Below are 12,951 nucleotides of genomic sequence, written 5' to 3' on the forward strand. Positions count from 1 at the left end.
ACAGGTGTCACTTGGCTGAAGGTATTATCACACCTTATCTAGTGACATACTTGTCAGAGCTGGTAAAAGGTGATGGATGTAATAGATTTTTGATTGCAGTTTTCTTTTTTTTCATACCTGGGAATATCATTCATGGTAGTGATATGTGCAAATATTGCAGAATTATGTGCACAAAGCATAATGATGTAAGCAAAAAAACTCACACTTGATTAGGAGCACTGCTGTCGAGCCCACCGAGACAAAAGAAAAAGAAACAAAAGAAAGAGTGAGATCTTACAATTAGACAACTTTTCAATTTGAACTAAATGATGACTTATTGCCCTGGAGTCCAGCAGTCCAAATTTCCAGAGAGCAAATTGGTAAATGGGTCTCTTTCTCTTTTCATTCTTTCTCTCTTTGTCTCTCTTTCTCTCTCACGAGAGCCCCCCTACTGTAATGCTGACCACAGTGAGAATTGGTCTAATAGACAACACTGGCACACAACCGAAGTGAACCTGACAAATGGGGTAGAAAAGCTAACGGAGAAGAAAGAGGTGCTTAGACTTACTGTCGGGGGTAAAGTGTTTTCCTGACTTCTGTTTACTCACCACTGGTCCAACTTGACTTGGTTTTCTCACTAAAGACGACGTGGGCACCTGCAAGTCAGTTACTTTATAGAATGGGACATACAACTGTACTAAACTGACAAGACAGCAGCCATATTGATGTGTGCAGTAATATAACATACTTTCTTTAAACATACCGTTTTTTTCAACATACTTTACTGGATCTTTCAATACAATAATTAATATTCAAGAGGGAAATGTATTCCTAAAACCTAGTGCCTACACTCTAAATCACCTATTAGCAATTAAAGTATTTCACTACAACCTTTTATGGGCTAATATCACAGCTGTCAAAAGCAGCCTATTAAGGGAAAGAGCTTTACTTTAAGTCTATATCTACCAGACAGCGCACAAATCCACTCTCATCATGCTGTTTTTGCTCTCTGTATGACATGGGCCTGCCACAGTGGTAGAATTGTACATGCTAACATGTGGATCTCATGGGGCAGAGGAAGCCTAATTCCCACTTTAAAGTGAATGGAACTGGAAAGGAGCAGAGGGAGGGAGAGAGAGAGAGAGAGAGAGAGAGAGAGAGAGAGAGAGAGAGAGAGAGAGAGAGAGAGAGAGAGAGAGAGAGAGAGAGAGAGAGAGAGAACATAATAACAGAGGAGAGATGTGCAGCAGAATATAATTAATTAAATGAGACTAATTAGGAACATGAGAGCAGGTGCCAGAGTATAGGCTGACAGGGACGACAGCAAGATAACATGCCAGCGCAAGAACAAGAACACACACACACCGACACACACATACATACACACTCCGGTTAAGGGGTGTATCATGACAGGCATAGGGACAAAACAACTTTCTGCGTTTTGTCATGTGAAACCCCACAGGAATACACATGACAGGAAGAGGAGACCCATGCACTATGGGGGTCTCTTGCCTTTGTCTCAGTTTTTTCTCTCTCCTTCTATGGCGAGAGTAAGTTTGTATAAGCAAGAGATTTTTCCCTTCTAATTATTTCAGCATATGCTCAAGACGGGTGGAAGCATAAATTGAGAGGCTGTTTTGTCTCTTGCTCTCCAACCAATATGAATTTTCTTCAGCCCAACTGCTTACATTTTATTGTCCTTTTGTGAAGAACCTAAATTGGATTTCATATTTTCAACATGAAAATACACATTTGTATTTAGATGTTCTGAGGTGACAGTTTTTATCGTTAAACATGCTTTGATAACAAGGTACTGGAAGCAAAGAATGTTTCAAAGATATATAGTTACATCTGTATGAGATTTACAAAGACTTTACAAACATTACAAATAAAACAATAATCCCAAAGCAGTCTAATTCTCTGTAGTGTTATTCTCTTTGGGAGCCTGTACCCTCTTCCACGGCGGCCATCTCTCTCTCTCTCTTTCTCTCTCTGAGTGAGGAGAGACAAGTAGGTCACTGAGTCATCTAGGCAGAAATGAAATGAGTTCATTAAAGAGCCACCTGATCTTATTTGTTTGCCCTGATGAGGTTAACTAGTTCTGAGCACGTCTCCAAATAAAAACATAGTATCTCCCTGCACGCACACAAAGCAGGCTGGTGACCGCTTGTGGCATCTTCAACACAATGTATTCTGTCTTGTCAGCTGTTGACGTGTGTTACTGTACTCCAGACCCCGAAGCCACTCAGGAACATTGCGCGGAAGTACTGGGTCAATTAACCCCTGCACAGTACTTTGCTTGAGAGTCTTGTCTCTGTGAGTGTGTTTCTGGAAGGGGGCATCAGCCTATTTCATTACAATTTACCAGCGAACAGGTTACAAATGTGGCATGTGATGAAAATAATGAGGCTTGATGTCACTTAGCCTGAAGCTGTGTGTGGAATGGTAAAATGAGCTTGGGAGGCCCCTAGTCAGCTCTCTGTAGCCAGGCCTGCTCCTCGTATCAAAGTCCTCCACAGTAGAAAACATAGAAAAAACATAAAATGTCATCCTGATGACAGTGACAACATGGTGTTATACAAGAACGACTTCAAACTTGTGTCAAACCAGACCAGACAAGAGTCAGAATTGTTCTCAACAACTACCCCAACGGAGGAAAAACACGAGAGGGAGCTCCCCACATTTCCAGTGTCAATCACCAGCGAAAGACTTTACTTCACTTCCCTCCACAAGAAAATACACGAGTCGAAGGCTTTACAGCCTAGGAGGGCCTGCTGCCAAGACACTGCCAAGGAGACAGCTCAATATTTAGTGCTGGTGTGGGCTGTCAATGCAACCCAAAACTCAAGACGGAGAGAGACTGGCGGGGAGTGGTGAGGTGGTGTTGGGTGGGGGTGTGGATTTTTTAATTATCTGTGGCTGGGGCAGACTGTGCATCATCATTAGAGAAACTAAATAGGAGTGGTCACTGACTCAGGTAGTGGTAAACGGTACAATTAACAGGCTGAAGAGGGAGAAATGTATTCAATTTGAAAGCTTTCTCTCCTAATCCATCTCCTGTGATCAGTGCTGGTGCTGAGCTACGGGCTTTTACATTCAATTACATTAATCAGGTTATTACCCAGCAAAAAAGTCAACATTTTAATCAAGAACCGGCACAGTAGGCCGAGAAACAGTACAGAGACAGAGCTAAGTGACATTCAGTAGAGGTGTGTGATATTCTAGTCTGTTGAACATAATATTTTACTTCTGAAGAGCAGGGAATCATGTTGCCTCCAAAGTATTTGGGCATTTGATTAAAGGTCTTTGTGTTTGATCTTTCGTTTGATCTTTTGGTTTGATTTGATCCGAAACTCACATTAAAACAACTCTGTTGCTGAGCTCATCTGAGATTCAAGAGTACCAGTCATTCAAGTGAGAACCCCAGAAATGCACCTACAGGTCACCAACTCAGGCTGTGCACAGTTTTTACTCCTTTCTTTAGGGCATTTGTTACCGCAAATCCCTGGAGATAATCCTTGCAGGGGTGTTGTAATCACAGCAGGTGCACCAGAAATATAAAAACACAGCTGCGGGTTCCCAAAATGTCCTTTTACCCAGAAATCCCCTGGTTACCATCCATAAGAAACTCCTCGAAACAAATTCTGTCATATTAAGACATCATAATGTTTCTGGAGATACATTGCGGCCAGAGGCAAATATTTTATTTATTTATTTCAAAGCAATTACAAAGCCTACAAGAACATGAGTGTATTTCACAACACATTTATGTTAACTTTGCTGAGTCGTACACAGAGACTAAAGCCGAGTTATTCAAATGTGTGGAGAAGCGCCAGTTTCTACCATCCTGTCCACGCAGCAGATGGAAAATCAATTCCCAGTTGTCCATGACATGCAAGGTGTTATTTTTTTTATTTGTTTAAATTCCTTTTTTTTTTACCTCACTTTGCATTTTGGAGAAGGGGGGGCGGGGGGGCGGGGGGGGGTCTCGCTGTCCATCCCATAATGAGAGAAGACAGAGGTCAGGACAGCTCAATAGCACAGATAACCACTCTTTGATCCAAACAGCCATGCAGAACCTGCACACGGTGAGAAAGAAAGTGTACTGTCAGGGCTTACAGATTTAAATCTGTTCTTATTAACCCTCAGAGTTAGAGGATGGGTGGTGGTGGTGGGAGGTACAGAGGGTTGTCCACCGTGGCGGCTTGGCTCAATGCACTAGTTCTGAGCAGAGTTTTCAGAGCTGGGAAGTATAAAAACTTTTGGCTATACTTTACATGAAGGTTACATTACCTACCATGGAACTACATGGCAATCCCCATGGCAACCACGGTGTAATTACATATTAACTGCTATGTAGGTATTATCTTTGCTGTTTAGCTGTACAAGTTATTACACAAGTGAAACTTGGTGTGGGGAGGTTGGACTCAGGAGTAAGTGTATGTTAATATTGATCGTGTTTTGGTTACACAACCTTCTCCTGCTCCTTCACAACACCCACTTAAGGCTCGGTTGTGCTTTCTGCACAAAGGCGATCCCCTACCTCTCTGCGGCAAACTCACATTCTCCTAAATTGTAGGGGGCAGTGTATCGTAAACTCACATGTACAGCTTGGTTTCCTTGAATTAATCATTTATTTCTGTATGTCTGCGTCTGTGTAGTTAGAAAATGTATTCACTAATCAATATAACTTTCACCAATCAATAAAACTAGTCATTTGATACTAGTTAGTATGTTTTCATGTGAGTTTGCTATTGATAAGAGTAGATTGTGTCTATTTGTCAGGTTGAATAGATGTTCAGGGTCAGGAGAAAGTACTGTGTAAACGTCTCTTGTGATGATGACAGGGAGAACACCACCTATGCCCTGAGAGTGGTCATGGGCTGGGAGCTGTGAAACTCTTTCTATGAGACTGTTGTAACGTCATTACTGCCTGACTGTCACTATCTATGTTTACATTCTTGTGCCCTATAAAAGATGGTCCTCCGCCCTCCAGAGCGGTGAGATACATGATTGAGGTCTGGTTTTCCCACCCAATCTGCAGATTGATAATACTTATTAAATCCAGAACTCAACTGAATTTAGTCACTCGGTTAATTACGAATTTTCTCCACAGTGTGCACAGATGAAAAACCACTGCACGGACCTTCGCAAAAGAGGAGTATCTGCTAGTGTGACGTTACTTTGGCCTAGCAGACCCTCGCAAATATTGCGGATGCATCAAGCATGAATCAAGCTTTACCCATTACATCCTTACCTCATACTGTTCCTTCTTACACTTTTGCAATAACCTGAATCGCTAACACTTCATAGCATTTCATGGCATTGCAATTCCTACAGTAGCTATGTCTTTTATGTAGGTTTTGCTATATAGTTACATGGTAGTTAATGTCACCTTAGAGTAAATTGTTGCCAAAGTTTTTCATATATTTTCATAAAATCTATCTTTGCAATGTATTTGTTGTTAAATCTGTGTTTGTGTAGCAGTAATCTAGGTTTGCAGATCTGCCAATATCATTGAAAAATTGAGTCTAGTTAAACTCCCCAATGGACATAAATGTTAAACATATCCTTAGACAAGCAATGTTAATCCATTTAGTATAACGAACTAACATGTCTCTAATTAAAATCTGCCTTTTAATCATACATACTGACATGTTCGAAAACACTGTCACGCTTCCCTCCTCTAATACAGGAATATGCTAATTGCTTCTGTAGCATCAAGTCCCAAAGTGTCCTCCCTGTCCTCAGGGAGACTGAGATCTGGTTCTCCAACCTCTGCTGAAACACAAATCTATTGAAGCTTCTTTCAAAGCATACTCCTGTTATCAAATCAAATCAAGTTTATTTGTATAGCCCTTTTTACACGCAAGCATGTCACAGAGGGACGGACCTCCGTGGGACGGACCTTATCAGCAACCACAAGGTATAAAAAATGGTTTACAAACATTCAGAGACATGTCTCTGCCAATCTGGGACCTCAGACTCACCCCCCTCCCGGAGTCTGTGCTGCACCCCACTGGTATTGTAGGGCCAACAGAGAGCATCAAGATTCCCCTCATCCTGTGTCAATTAAAAGGAATAAGCCTGATTGCTGGGTTGCTGTGCTTGCAGGGGCCCAGGTGATAAAGAAATTTACCAGATCAATCCTTGTAATTCTCCAGTCCAGAAGAGGGGCAGCCTCGGATTTCTAGATAATTAGCCACACATAATGAAATCCTCTAGTTATTTTTTTTTACTTACCTCATATGAGTTTTGCTTTCTTGGTATAGCTGCCAGTTTTGGTGGGCTGGAGAGGAGAGGTCTGTGCATCCGGAGGTCCGTCCCTCTGTGTTTGTCTCCCAGATGAGAAAACAGAGCCTTGCTTAATGGGGTTCCCCTGGACAGATGGGGTCCATTGGAAGGTTCATTTGAAAATGAAAGCCAGAACAGGAAAATAAACACCTTCGATTTGAAAAAATATTGTTACAATAGGAGGAAAAGGTTTGGTTGAGCCAGGAGGTGATAATCCTGTCATACGGTATGACAAAGGAGAATGGATGTGTGAACATGAAGAGGTGAATGAAGAGGGTTTCAATGTCCAAATGAGACACATTGTATCATGACCACTGTCCACTGTGGATTGAGATGAGGACACAGCTCTGAGAGTCCAACCAGCTGAACACAGCTGTAGACTAATTGTCCTTTAATTGGACTCTGCAACACATCTGATAATTACAGTCACTGGGTCTGGATGTGATCCCATATCAGGAGACGCGTTTCACAGACAAAACTGTGGGGCCCGCTCCTCTTCAACAACAACTGAACCCTATCACTCCCCATCCACAAGGCCATTTCTTAAACATTGAGGCATTGTTCAGATGCATGGGGCTGCAACCACTGCCTACCTATTTCCATTTTCTTCCCCCTGCCAAAGGGTTGAATCTGATCCGGACCCATTGGTGTGTGGATAATGAAGGGGTTACCAGAAGCCGGGAGAGGCCCAGTAATTCCCCACACCGGGGGGACTGGGCTTTTGGGTGGGGTTTGGATGAGTACCCATGCTCCCTGATGCATGCACTCATGTGAGCTCGAGACCGCCTTACCCAAATCCAAGGCCGGACTAAGGCACTGCATGCATTATATAGACATGGCACAGAGCCTGACTTCAGAGCATTTCACAGCCACAGCTGTACCAGTCACCCCCCCCCTTCCTCTCCCTACAGATGGAACTGCATACATTATTATTTGCATTACTTTTATATTTTATTGTATATATTAAGACGTTTTTTTTGTTGAAGGAATGAGCATTTTTGGGGGACTTGCAATTTGTCTTGGGTGTTATTCTTGGAATGGACGTTCCACAACTCTATTTCCCCTCCTAGCTGTGTCTTGTTAAATCGTGTGGTCTGCTGATTATAAGGCAGTCAAACTCAAATATAGACCCAGCTAAAGCGGCCCTGGGCCCCAGTGTCTCTCCTCGAGTTCATCATGGCCTTCGTCCCTCACACTTGGGAGTGGCCCAGCCCGACCTGAGGTCACTCTCATTAGCATATCATCTGGTGATATGGTCAGGCAATGTGGGACGGCATCCCTGAGGGGTGTGTGTGTGTGTGGGGGGTAACCCTCCTTCTCCCTGAGGATCCACCAGGAGACCCCCTTCAGTCCAGGGCTAAGTGTCTCCACTTAATTATGATAAAGACACGAGTCCCGAAACCATCAATAGACAGAAAGCTTAGCAGGGGTCCCTCCTCTCTCTTCTTCCCCCCCCGCCTCACTGAAGCCCCTCTGTGGGCCTTCATCCATCATCTGAATACCCAGCCCTCCAATCATCACTGATCATTTTGGTAACATGGAGGTGAGGCTGGGATTGGCTGGGATGTGAAGATCAGGGGAAACTGAGGGGTGATCCATCATTCCGGGTGGCACCCTAACACCTCTGTGTGATGGGGTTCAGCCCGAGGGTCAGGGCCAGGTCACAGACCGGGGGCGGCACAACTCATGGTGTGGGAGAAGAAGATACCTCCACTGAGAATACCTCCTCAATCCTCCCTTAGACACCGCACCGGAGACCTGAGGTCTTTGCTTTCTCAAACTGAAGGCTTTTCCTCATCTTCATCTGCTGGTCACAATACAACATTTGTTTCTCAATTTAAGAAGACGGTCAGAACACAAGCCAAAATAATCCAACTTTAAATGTCATACCCACAAAACATCAACTACCATAAGCAACCATAAGAATCTCTAATGTACAAAACTTCCCCCTCTCTCCCTCGTGACAGAGGATGAGCTACTGACCCACCAGACTTGTTTCTCAAGATTGGTGGACACAACGTAGTAACCCGAGGCTACGTGTTGTCATCCAAATGAGATAAGTTTATTTTCCCCGGCCACAGCATTTGTTCCGTCAGCCTGTGGGGCCACGGACCTCTTGAGGAAGCAGTGGGGAACCCTCCTCATGCACCTGCAGCTCCAGTGAGGTGGCCCGCCAGCAAGGAAAGGCTTTGGCCGCTGCCCAAATATCTGCCGGTACCTTCTGTGCCAGCACGCCAGCCTAGGGAAAGCAGGAGGCAGCAATATTGTGGAACAAATGTCCCCTAATCTGAGCCTGCTGGTCTGGGGCCTCCAGTGGGGCCTGCTGGTCGTCCATTCTCTGTCCCCCGCACCTCCCATCCTCAACCCCTACGCCCCCACCTCCTTGTCACTCCCCAGGCCCTGTCTCGCCTGGCTTTCACATGGTCCAGATTTCAAATATGAGGGAGTGAGGGGGAAGCAACCAGAAGGTTACCATGTAGGAGAGTGGGAACAGAGACCTGCAGGTGATCCAGAGATGCACCACCATTACCAGAACATCCAGGTGTTCAGCTGTTGCCCATTTTTGCATATTAAAAAAATTACATTGAAACCCCGCACCACAGAACACAAGATACAAGATCTGTCTACTCCCATCTGTCTTTTGCCATATCTAAAACAGCGCTAATTAATACATTTATGTCACATGACAACCAATGACAGTCAGTCGATAACACGGGCACACTGTTTATTCGTCAACCTGACATGCCCAGCTTCAAATCAATACACCATGCACAAAACTGTGCTGTACAAAATTTCATAAATCACATTCTTAAAAGTATCCAAAATAGTTTGTAAATTTTTTAAATGCAGGATGTATCCTGTCAAACTAATCAGGATGGTTTGATTTGTCACTTTTTTATATTTGTATAACTTTTTATTTTGTTTAGGTACAATACTGCATTAGCATTTAGTTTAGTGGTTCGAATATCTTACCTTAACATACACAGGTTTTACAGTATCTTTTTCGCTTCCGAAGTTCCTTTCCCATCATGACTAGAAGAGCTTTGATTTGAAATCTGATTAAATCAACAGAGAGAGAGCTGAAGTTTTCATTCAAGGTCCATTCAATAAGCTATCAGTCGTCAATGATCATGACTTGCATCTTATGAAATATGAAACTCGGGAGGTGTGAAGTGTGTTATTGGAAAACAATATTTGGAACACTTTTCCTGATCACTGACTTATCTATTGGAATTCCTCCATCTCTGATGAACAAAACAAACAGAAATCTACTTATCTGCTGGGAGGGGAATTAACTTTACCGTTCCAAAAAACTGCTCTCCGTTTTATTGGAGCAGTTACACTGGAGAACAATTAAAACTTAGGATGGCATGAAAAGAGGGTGGCCACATTCAGAAGTTGTTTTGGACAGAATACAATTGCCTCTACCAAAAAAGGAGATAAAAAATAAATCTAAATTAGAGGGAAAAGGGGGAAACAGATTGAAATCACCTGGATGTTGAGAGTTTAGTGATTCACAGATCGTTGTTTCCTGCCTGAATGGGAGGGGGAATCTGTCTCAAATGAGCAGTCTGAGGGCACCTCGACAGAACGTGGAGGTAGCGGTGGATGGGTTGGGGGGAGCGGGGCGGTAACTATGGCAACGGCCTGGTCCCCAGCTGTCACGGCGACGAGGAGATGGGTGCCGTGAGCGAGGAGACCACTTAACCTCAGCTGCTCCTCAGCTTAGGGGAGTCAAGATGCTGTTGAAACCCCTACAGAACCTCACTTAATATGGAGACAAAAGGCTCCTCCAGGAGACAAAAGACGCCTTTGAACGAGCCAATGAAGAAAACGAGATTTTCACAGGGCTTTTCATATACATTAACTTTACTTTCAAAGCCCCCTACGTGACAGAATGTAAAAGGTGGCAGTGGGATGAGGCGTTCCTTAGTTAAAGAAAGTACTTTAGTCACATTGTAGCTCTTCATCGGAATGTGTAAAACCAAGTGCATGTGTTAGTACAAATAACCTCCATTTGACTCTCGTTAATATGAGTCAAACAACATTGACACGCCATTTCCAGTTTACCTTGCTCACTGAGACGGCGTGTTCAATAAGAGTGGCATGTTTGCCTCCTCAGATTTCAATTATTGACCTGCATTCAAAATGGGTAACTAGGTAACTGAGGTCAGGCCATCCCATAATCGACAGACAGCATAATGCCATCGATGATAACATCTCCATGAGCGGATTCAAAACTCAGCCCTGATTATGGTCCCTGCCAGATGGCTGGTCATAATAGTCTGTTAAAGGCAAATTTAACTATCTAGAATGAATACACAACCGGATACTGATGGAAGAAGCTGAGAACTCTACCTTAACTGAAAGATCAAAACGCTTTTCAAACAAAGAAAATACATCTTGGGTTTCAGTGTTCCTTATCCCGCACAAAACACACACCAATTTATGGCGCACTGGACACCCTCAAAACACCATTTCCCTTTCCCATTCTGTATGAAAGAAAACTACGATCCATTTTCAGGTGTTTAATACAACATAAATAGTGTCAACAAATGGAATAACACATGGCACCAGAGCACTGACAAGGACACCAGTGAACCCTAATTTAAATATGACACTGTCTGCAATGCATGGATTCACTGTAGAATATCATACACAGCAATAGATGTTCATTATCATATGGAAGAGGGTCGATCATGTTTTAAGGTTGTGTTTATATTGTCAGGAGCTATATCTTAGTAGTGGGGAAATCAAGTCCATACACTGTATGAATATAAGACAGCCTTTGTATTATTGGGTGTGCTCAAGCCTTCGGCGAGAGCACAACCTTTGTTCTCTCACATATATATTATTATTATTTTTATTTCTTTTTGCCCCCCTAAAACTCAGTAAATACTTGGCCTACATAGACAACGTAGGTGTCAAAAGTTTCGTCTTGGTAGCGATTGAGTTGCTTCTATTGGAATTTACGTTCCGTTGCATGGTTTAAGCGTAAGTTAAGTTTTTGTGGCGAAAAGTGAAGCTAACGGTGGCTAATTTGCTAGCCACAGTCACTGACGTTACTAACGTCACTGCGTCACTAACGTCACGAAAACACGCGTGACTACCTTTGCCACAACATTCGTTTCACATCTGTTAACTTGGGGGATAGCTAGGCTAACTATAGCTTTACTGCAAGGCAGCTGCAGAAACGCCACAAGAAAAGAGGCCAGGGTGATAACTATTTACTCATTTTACTTTGTGATATGACACACAATTGTGATGTGTAATGTACAATATAAGCTGATATTATTAAGGAAGTACATCTACTTTCGGAAACAGTAGTCTACTATTTCACTGAAGTATTAGCATCATGACATTAGCCTGTGTTTCCCGGGCAACACATACTACAGTGGTCTATGATGTAGCGTTATCTGTTTTCAATCGTTAAAATAAACATTCCTCACATATACATTTTCGTTGTAGGATTTATTCTGACATTAGAAAACGATTTGTTGGTGAAATTACCATTACCTGTGGTTTCAAACCAGTGTAGCTCACTGCAACGCTGTAGCTTACGCGAGACACACTACAAAAACATCTACAGTAGCTACAGTACAGTACACAGCTGTTTAGGAAGTCAAACGGCGACAGAAAATGTTCGGCACTCCCCTTACTTAAATCAAAAGTCTATCTAACTACTAACCTGAACTTCATTGCCACAGCCTAAACGTTGTCAATCTGTTCATGAAAATAATTAATTTCAGCCTAAACCGTACAACGGAACGTTAAATCCAATTCAACCAACGCAATCGCTACCAAGACGAACACAGCAGTAGTCTAGTACTGTACCGTAGTAGTACAATTTACCGGGGCAGCTTCTCAACACAGGGCTATATCGCATTTTGCGTTGTTACTGACAATGATCGCTACCAGTGAGCTTTTTATGAATGAGCAATTTTCCACTAAATAAATGTCAAGCTTATTTACGTTTTGGGGGGCATATTTTCAGTTAGCAGATGGTACCGTTTGAATTGCGATTCCATCTTCTACTGCCGGGTAACGTCGTAGAATAATCTTCAAAGGGGTTGTTTATTCATGAATGAATGCAATATGAGTAGGCTAAATGCCTGAAAATATCATGAGAAGAGAAAAACTTAAAATGACGTTTAAATCATAGAGATTAGGTCAATTTTTACACCGGTCTGCAATAATGTCACGAAAACACGCGTGACTACCTTTGGCAGAACATTCGTTTCGCATCTGTTAACTTGGGGGATAGCTAGGCTAACTATAGCTTTACTGCAAGGCAGCTGCAGAAACGCCACAAGAAAAGAGGCCAGGGTGATAACTATTTACTCATTTTACTTTGTGATATGACACACAATTGTGATGTGTAATGTACAATATAAGCTGATATTATTAAGGAAGTACATCTACTTTCGGAAACAGTAGTCTACTATTTCACTGACATATTAGCATCATGACATTAGCCTGTGTTGCCCGGGCAACACATACTACAGTGGTCTATGATGTATCTGTTTTCAATCGTTAAAATAAACATTCCTCACATATACATTTTCGTTGTAGGATTTATTCTGACATTAGTAAACGATTTGTTGGTGAAATTACCATTACCTGTGGTTTCAAACCAGTGTAGCTCACTGCAACGCTGTAGCCTACCCGAGACACTAG

At 42.7% G+C, this 12,951-nt stretch overlaps 1 protein-coding gene across 1 annotated transcript in view; it reads left to right on the forward strand.

The window, feature by feature from the left end:
* The window catches only part of pax2a (paired box 2a), a 31,384-nt gene extending 21,403 nt beyond the window's left edge, over positions 1 to 9,981 (forward strand). Inside the window, exons 8-9 of the mRNA XM_067236612.1 lie at positions 8,588 to 8,815; positions 9,877 to 9,981. Of these exons, the coding sequence (XP_067092713.1) occupies positions 8,588 to 8,815; positions 9,877 to 9,981 (333 nt within the window). The remainder of the gene's footprint in view (positions 1 to 8,587; positions 8,816 to 9,876) is intronic.
* The last annotated feature ends 2,970 nt before the right edge of the window (positions 9,982 to 12,951 follow it).

The sequence above is a fragment of the Osmerus mordax genome, chromosome 5, assembly GCF_038355195.1.
Source record: "Osmerus mordax isolate fOsmMor3 chromosome 5, fOsmMor3.pri, whole genome shotgun sequence".
NCBI classification, from domain to species: domain Eukaryota; kingdom Metazoa; phylum Chordata; class Actinopteri; order Osmeriformes; family Osmeridae; genus Osmerus; species Osmerus mordax.